Consider the following 8,475-nt stretch of genomic DNA (forward strand, 5'->3'; position numbering starts at 1 on the left):
TTCTCTGTGTGGGTTTTCTAAGGAACAGGGACTTGAATGTGAGACTTGGAGGAAACTAAACCAGCTCTCTGAGTCTGTGTGATCATGGTTTGGTTTTCTCCAATGTCTCACCTTCAAGGTTCTCAGTGCTTGTGTTGAAGCTTTGGTTTATTCTGAAATCTAGAGTTGGAGAGGCACTTGGATTTTTCCAGTGCTGGGACTTGAATGTGAGAATTGTGGGAAACTAAACCATTTTCTGATGTCTCTTTGATCATGGTTTAGTTTCCTCCAATGTCTCACCTTCAAGTGTCTCAGTAAAAAGTTCATCATAGTTGGAGAAGACTAAACTGTTTGCACATCAGATTGTGGTTCTAACCTCTTCACCTCCACTGTTTTATTACAAGAATGTAATTACACAAGGTATTGAACGTGAGAAATTGAAGGAGATAGAACCATCTCTTCTTATAGTTGTACCAACTTGGTTTGAAATGGTTCAATTTCCTCCAGTATCTCACCTTCAATGAGCTTTGAAGGAAATGATTTACTATTTGTGATGGGTACTCAAGATCACTAAAGCTATATGGGGTTCCTGCTTCACCATTCAGCAAAAATTGGAGTGAGTTGCCTTGATCTCTTGATCTCTCTTTTGTATTTTCCCTGTTCTTGGATCTAATTTTGGGAATTCAATCTCGCCAAAGTAACTCTCAAATCTAATTCCACCTAGCAGAAATTAGGCTACTTGTAGTAGGGAGTTCAATTAAACATCCCATTATCAAGGCCAGAAAAACTAGATGTTGGAAGCAGTTAATGACTTTAAAGAGTGAGGAAAAACAGAAACAGAGAAGGGAAAAGAAGTTGAAGATAACTTAAAACCATGAATCATGTGATCCTGCAATTCAAAAGCAGTCTCTTGAAAAACTCCTAATAGAAAACTTCATTTTTCAAACTCATTATTGTAATCCATGATAATTAATCAGAAGAAAAGAAAAACAACATATAGACTCTGTCATGCATTTTCACTCATGCCACCATGGTGACTACATACTCTATCATTATGGAAGATTAAGGGGGAAAAGAATTCTTTAAAGAGAAGAAAAGTTCCTCCACATATGGTACAGAATCTTCGTTCCAGCTTACAAAGTCATAGTCACTTCTTCTTTTTTCCCTTTTGAATCTCATACAGAATGTTGTTTGCAGTCTTAACCCTATCAAAATTTCTTCTATGCTTATTCTGTGTGATAAAGTACAAATGGAGATGGTCTTGTTCTCTTTTGAATTTTTATACAGAAATATACAGTCATTTAATACTGTCTACAACAGACCAAATCAATGTTTTACCAACATCGCCTCCAGATTTCTCTTCCTTGCAGCATGTTTTAATTTCTCCAATGCAACAAGCCCAACTTGTCTAACCCTTTCTCTTGATAAACCAATCCTGAAGAAACAAGAGTACATCACTGTCAACATAACCGAAAGCATGTTGTGACTCGAGACCATGAGCTCAATTTTTAGTGCCACTGGGTCCAACTTATGATTTGATGTAGTAGCAAGGGATAGGAAATCTACCAGTGGTCAATTATTTGCAGTAATGCACCATAACCACTTAAAGTCACACATGTAATTGAATCCACTCTTAAGTTTTACCCAACCAGGATATTTAAGGACATTTTATTGAATGCCTTCTGAACAGGTTGACAGTTGAGACACCGACTTGATTGAGCCATGAAACACTTGATCATTTTCACTATGAAGGTTGACTAATGCAGATAGATGCATGGCTTTACCAGGTTATGCATGAAAGAACAGCTAGGCATAATAGTCTGTGAGGACAAATTTTTAGCCAAGTAAAACATCTAGCATGCATGAGTTGATGAACTGGTCAAATTTTAACATAGATGGCATATTTTGCAATTGCTACTAAAAAACAGAACCATAGTTACTTAATCAAGATAAAGAATGTAAGAAATAATGGCTCTTCAGATTCCAAGATCAAGCAGTATCATCTAGTCAGTACTTACCTTCTGCTGATGTCCTCCCATGAAAGGCATTCTTTATCAAGACCGTAGTAAAGCCGAATTATATGTCTCTCTCTTTCCCGTAGCGTAGAATTGATTAGATTGTTAACTTCATCCTGAAAATAAATTACTTAAGACTTTATTGATGCTTCCAGAAAATGGGATGCAATTTTTAAGTAAGCCAGGGACCGTCACAGATAAATTTGAATAGACAAGAAGTAAAACCAGTGTAGAGGACCTATCTCAATATTTAATGCAGTAAATCTTTTCACTTGTATTTTTTGAATATAGTTTATGCAAGTGGAGAAGGGATATTGAGCCATCACCTGAAGATCAGGGCTTAGATAAATGCAATCTATATCTAGGGAAGTCTACAATGGCAAATGAGGCCTTCCAATGCATCCATTGAAGGGATAACCTATGTCTAATATAGAAATGTCAGGAAAAAGAAATGGGGGAGTAAACAAAGGAATGCACCCAAACATTCAAAAGAATGGAGTAGATAATATGATTAAGAATAGCAGGTCCCAGAAAAAGGCAAAGTCCCAACACCAATTTTAGTGGAACAATAAAATTCAACATCAAGCTTCTATTCCAAAAATTTTACTTTTATTATTATTATTATTTTGTTTGTCTATTGCATTCAGTTTTGCCCCTCTTTTACCTTGAGTGAACATTCATCTACTCCATGCCATGGGTTGTTTTCAAGGCAATTATCTGCAATATACTGCAATTCCAAAAACAATGGTATAAGTATGAAACATTTAGCCTGAACCTAATTTCTCAAAAGGTAGAATTTTTCCATAATTGAACTTACACTATGAAGAGTTTCCCCTGGAAGGCCATTCAGAGAGGGAAAGGCTTCCCTATCAAGTGAGAAGACCTTGTTTACTGCCTGCAAAGTGACCAATAGTAAGAAACAAATAGATAGATTATACGTATCTTGATTGTTACATAGTACCATGAATAGAACTCAAAATTTTATACCTCCGTAGCATTCCTGACTTTCTTCTTTGACATATTCAGGGATTCTGCAATTTTCTGGAAACAAAAGCAGCTCACATTATATTCAAACTTCAAAGGCAAAGAGGAGATCAATCAACGAGAAGAGCACAATCATACAATTTTCCTTTCTTTTTTTTTAAACTTTGAAAACTTAGCATTAATATGTCATTGACACATACACTGAAGAAGGAGAAAGGCATAGGTAGAATGCATACACAACTCTACAGAACCGCCCCCCACCCCCAAAATAAATAAATAAATAAAGAAATAAAATAAAAATAAAAATCTCAAGAAGAATGCTAACTTACAGCTACTGATGGGATTACCCCTCTCCCTTCCAACCTTATCTTTGCATTTCGAATTAAGCTCAACCTTTCATGCATGTGTGTAGGCAACCTCAGAGTTCTGGAGTTCTCAACTAATGCCCTTGAAACACCCTATCAAAAAGCACAAGCATGTATTGCTGTTTGATTAGAAAAGAACAGAACAAAGCATTAAACGTAAAATGATCATGAGGGAGCAAATTCATGCTTTGCTTGTCTACAAAAATGCTTAAATGCTTTAAAAGTGTGAGAATAACAGAGAAAGTAATGGAAAATATCTTGTAGAATTGAACCCAGAAGAGAACATTCAATACACATTTTCATCTTTGAAATGCATGACCAACAAGCAGGTGGATTGATAACCATAAAAGTATGCAATAGACTCGATGTGTTGCATCACAAAAGCTTTGCAAAATGAAGCATTTCCTCTAAAATTTGCTTGAATTCTTAAAGAAACACATAATACTCTATGGTATTTTTACTTCAGGTCAGTCTTGAAGAAGCTAACAGATATATGAATTAATAGAAAATCGTGAAGAAGACTATAATCCTTGTATGCTCTGGTGCAAGTGCTTTTGTCCACTTTCACAATTTGGGCAGCTATCGCATAAACTGCACAGCTTTCTTTTCAGCATCGACACTATTGTAATTCACATTTCATCCATGGAAGGTATTAATGGCAACCAAGTGAATGTAAAAATACAAGTGAAATCAAGGGTTCCTCTTTTCATTATAAAACCAATCTGTCACTTTAAGGTACCTAGTTCTTAGTTTTACCAAAGGGTGGGCAGTGAAACCATTGCTTTGGGTTTAGGGGTTAATATTTACCTAGGTTCCTGTGTGATTAAGTTGTACTGAACAGGAAAATTTATGGTTGGCATATACCTTCTATCAGAAAAGGAAGACTGTGAAAGAGGTAAAGTAATTTTTCTCTACCATCCGTGGTAGAAAAAGGGGGTTCCACCTTACCTGACGTATCCACCAATATACATATGTTGAAATTTTGCATCCTTTTGAAGAATCAAACTTCTCAATGCCACGCAATAATCCAATCAAACCACCCTACATAAAAAATGCTGATCAGTAAGAGGAAGTTGAAAGTTTGACCCATTGAAATTTAAATAAAGTAAAAATCAAATCAAATTAAAGGAGACAAGAATCACCTGAACAAGGTCAGCCATTTCAGCACCCATGCTGTCATATTTTTGAGCTATAGATGTGACTAGGCGAACATTACTCATTGCCAGCTTCTCTCTTGCTAACGTGCATTCAATTAATTTTGAGCGCAATTCTGTACGAGGTATCCTCAAGGAAGTAGCAAGCTGCTCATCGGAGGGCTCAAACCCTAATCGTTCCTTCAATCTAGATTCCCCAAAATCAAGTTAAGACTTAAGACACAAACATATGAGGAAACAATTGATCGAATAGCTCTTCATGCTTAGAATACTGAAAAAAACATTTTATTCAGATATGAGGTAAACTATGATCAGGAAGGAAAACCTCACCAGATGTTCAAAAGCTATATTCTACTTTCTTTCTTAGTAAAATTTGATGAGGAACTTAATTTTTTTTAACAGATTTAAAATTTCATGAAAACCTATCACCGTTTAATTTTTCATAAATAAAATGAAATATGACTTCATGATAGTTAATGAACTGTCGGTAGAGTTTTCCATACTTCAAAATCACAGAAAATTAGCACCATAGAGCACAGTGTCAGAGCTCAGGAGTAGTTGAAATGTTCTGATAGGATCATTCTACTGAGGTCTTAAAGAAAGGAATTTTAAAATGGCAAAGCAGTGTGATAGATGATAACAATTCCATCCTCACCTTGATTTGTGGTCATCCAAGGAGAGACCTACTTTGATTTTTTCTGACAAGTTGACAACTTCAGCATGTGTAAGTAATTCTTCACTATATACACCTTTCACATAACCTTTCAAGCGACTCTGCAACAGTTCTGGACTGACGAAAGAGCCAGGCTGCTTCCTCTTACTTGGTGTAACCAAATCACAATTTTGCTTCGTAAGTTTCCTCCTCACAGTAATTCTCCGTTTCCGAGCAGAGACACCTGAACGAGTAACCAGTACTTTCTTAAGGTGCTCTTCTTTTTGTGTTTCATTTTTCCCATTTCTCTCAAAGGAAAGATTCCACTGCTTTTCTAGCATGGACTTCTGCAACAAGAGGAGTGCCTCCATTGAAGATTCAATATCAGAGGTTCCCTCCTCCAAGAGGTCAGACTCCTCCAAGAGGTCTGAGTTCTGAAGCGACACACCAGCAGTCGAAGGAGTTGAAAAAGTATCCGCATGTTCTTTCAAAGCTTTAATAGATAGTGTTTGTCGATTAGATGGAAAATTGGAGTCAAAACTGGAGTCTTTTTTCGCAATTATAACCTTCTTTGTGGAAGCTGCAGCATGCTGTATCAATCCATAGTCATGGACACATGCGAGTTTGTCTGTGAAGTCAGAATAATAGAAAGTGGAACTCAACATTCTCTTTCCTGCACTTAGCCCAATTATTGTAGTTGTAGCCATCATATGGCCTCCTCCCACTGAAATTAATTACCATCACAGTGTAAGAAGCTTTCCAATTTAAAACATGTCACATAACTGTATTATATGACTGTCAATAATCTGGTATGAAAAGGTGGTATGCTACTCCAGGAGCTCTGTTGGTGCTTTCAGTCAAAATTCTGATGAAAAAGACAAGAGAATAAGCAACCATCTTTGATAGTCAAATAATTGTTTGACATTTGACATTTCAAATTATGCCTGACCTGAAGAAAATCAAAGTGCTGTGGTAAAAATTAGAAATCGCAGAATGAATCATTTTGGTCTCATACTATCTCCCTGATGGAGAATATAGTGTAAATCATTCACTTTACCATGATTAACTTTCACTAAGTGACACCAGGACATGCAGAAGATGCAGCTCACACAGATTCCATTAAAGTGCATTTGGTTACATAATTCCACAGATTTAAATCTGTAGAATCACGAGTCCGATTTTTTATAATTGTTTGGTTACTGTTGTTAAATGATTCACATCAGAACCAAGAATTATGCAGAGTTATGAATTTTGCCTAAATTGGAATTATTTGGGTTTCACAGTTTGAGGTTAAATCGATGGATTCCACCAAATTGACCGTGTATAAAAACCATCAACTCATGTTATCACGGTAATCAAAAAACTTTCAAGATGAATTAGTTCATAAATCAGGATAAAAAAAACAGTTAATTTTTTATGAACTAGATCCTATGGATGCTGATTCCGTGGATTTGAAATTGGAACTAATGCAAGCATCCATGAAATTAAGAGCTCATAGGCAAACTTCAATCAATTGCTGGGAAGTCCCAATTGTTCATAAAGGAGATGACTCTGTATCTTCTGGCTTATTTCATCTGACGATCACAATCCCCATGCACATACGATGGATGGGACTGTGTGAGGTCATAGAGAATTTAGAATATCTTCCAAATATATTGAAACATCAATCACAACATATTGGTTAAGACTCATAAAATGACGTTAGCGACAGCACCAGGAAGCACAAACTGGATTGACAGTGATTGATGTAGCTACCCAAATGGCTAGCTAAGGCATAGTTCAGTCATCAACTTGGTGCTCTTGTCCAGAAATAAATTCTTCTTCTTTTGTCAAAGCAATCATAATATTAATTGAACCATGCATTTGTTCACACAAAAGCCTCTATATGTAGCTACCCAAATGGCTAGCTAAGGCATAGTTCAGTCATCAACTTGGTGCTCTTGTCCAGAAATAAATTCTTCTTCTTTTGTCAAAGCAATCATATTAATAATTGAACCATGCATTTGTTCACACAAAAGCCTCTATCTACCCAAAGGCAAGTGCTACCTTGCATGGCTTCTTATATGTTCATCTTTCTGTGCTTTTTATTTCTGGATTATCCTTGAATTGATACTAATGTTACAATATCAACGGGTAATGCTTCTAAATCTAATGCCTTTTAAATGAAGTCTATACATCCCATAGCCAGCATTTAGACTATTTTCACCCCTAAAATTTCTGAGCCTAATGAGAAATATATAATATCTAAAAGGAATGCATTATCTATAAAAAGATGCAATTAATAGAAGTCGCCCTAAAATTATTGAGTCTATTGAGAAATATATAATATTAAAAAGGAATGCATTAAGTTTTTATAATAAATAGATGCAATTAATGGAAGTCAACAGCATACTGGAAACTAAGATAAGCTCAGCTACATATGTAAAGCAACTCAGCATTGCAATCCCTCACAATCCCTTCATTACCAACCGTAGTCTTTCTTGGTTCCTCTTTCAAAAAACACTAAACCACCCCCCACCCCAAATACATCCCTCCCCAACCAAAACATAAACTACAAGGATGCCTACCGCTGGTAATGGTTGAATGAACTATTGCCTACTATGAGACATAAGAATGAAAGACGCGGACAACACTTCCAGGATATCTCCTCGAGTTTGCCTTCCATTTGTAACTATCTTAAAAATCAATCAGTAGAATAGAAATCTAAACTTATTTGAATGTAAGAAAACTCAGAACCAGACCTCTAATGGAAATCCTTCCGAGTACTAACTTATTAAGAAACTAGCAATTGAATATAGAGCTCTCCTCGTGAAGCATATCATTAAACCAGAAGGCATCTGTCTCAGTTTCACTCTTTGCAGAAGAGTCCATACTCTGAAAGAGTAAACCCAAGATGACGCAAAGGCATCCAAAGTTTTATGGGTTCAGAAAAATGAAATACCCAATACAAATTCAAGAGAACCCAACTAGAAATGAAGCATCGTCTGGCATCAGTAACCATTTTAACCACAAAAAGTTCTCCAGGAAATACCAGTTCAACCTAAATCAAAATTCAAACACATAAAAGAAGAAGAAAACACACATAGCTCAAAGCAAGAACATAATGAAAAGCACTAAGATAAAATAAACATACCAATCTTTGAATATAACAACAGTAGAAACAAAGAACCAGTTCTGTTCCAAGATCCCTTAATGGCTTACCGCAGATCTATACGTACAAATAGAGAGAAGTTTGGTGGCGAGTAGAGCAGAATTGAAGCTGAGGCGGTGAAAACAAAGTGGAAGAGGGAAATCTATATTGAATTCTCGTTTTCCTTGTTATTGAG

General features: G+C 36.0%; 1 protein-coding gene across 4 annotated transcripts; it reads right to left on the reverse strand.

Annotated features, from left to right (window-relative positions):
* LOC148999598 (RNA polymerase sigma factor sigA-like) lies at positions 1-8,475 on the reverse strand. 4 transcript variants are annotated; one of them, XM_089141092.1, is made up of 10 exons: positions 8,351-8,475; positions 5,153-5,873; positions 4,486-4,684; positions 4,292-4,384; positions 3,308-3,436; positions 2,982-3,035; positions 2,812-2,889; positions 2,659-2,721; positions 1,998-2,110; positions 1-1,414 (listed from the first exon to the last, which is right to left on the reverse strand). In XM_089141092.1, exons 2-10 carry the CDS (start codon positions 5,857-5,859, stop codon positions 1,306-1,308), a joined length of 1,545 nt encoding a protein of 514 aa, XP_088997218.1. In that variant the 5' UTR covers positions 5,860-5,873; positions 8,351-8,475; the 3' UTR covers positions 1-1,305. The 4 variants fall into 4 exon arrangements, with proteins under 4 accessions (XP_088997218.1, XP_088997217.1, XP_088997216.1 ...); XM_089141091.1 differs by having other exon boundaries at positions 8,283-8,475; XM_089141090.1 differs by having other exon boundaries at positions 2-1,414; positions 5,153-6,014.

The sequence above is a fragment of the Hakea prostrata genome, chromosome 11, assembly GCF_041222555.1.
Source record: "Hakea prostrata isolate BN-2017 chromosome 11, UWA_Hpros_2, whole genome shotgun sequence".
Classification (NCBI taxonomy): domain Eukaryota; kingdom Viridiplantae; phylum Streptophyta; class Magnoliopsida; order Proteales; family Proteaceae; genus Hakea; species Hakea prostrata.

Coding starts and splice junctions, on each gene's coding strand:
- LOC148999598 (XM_089141092.1), bottom strand. CDS start 5,859: ATGATGGCTACAACTACAATAATTGGGCTAAGTGCAGGAAAGAGAATG. Junction 4,685..5,152: donor TTGGATGACCACAAATCAAG/GTGAGGATGGAA, acceptor TGGGGAATCTAG/ATTGAAGGAACGATTAGGGT. Junction 4,385..4,485: donor AAATGGCTGACCTTGTTCAG/GTGATTCTTGTC, acceptor TTTTTTATGTAG/GGTGGTTTGATTGGATTATT.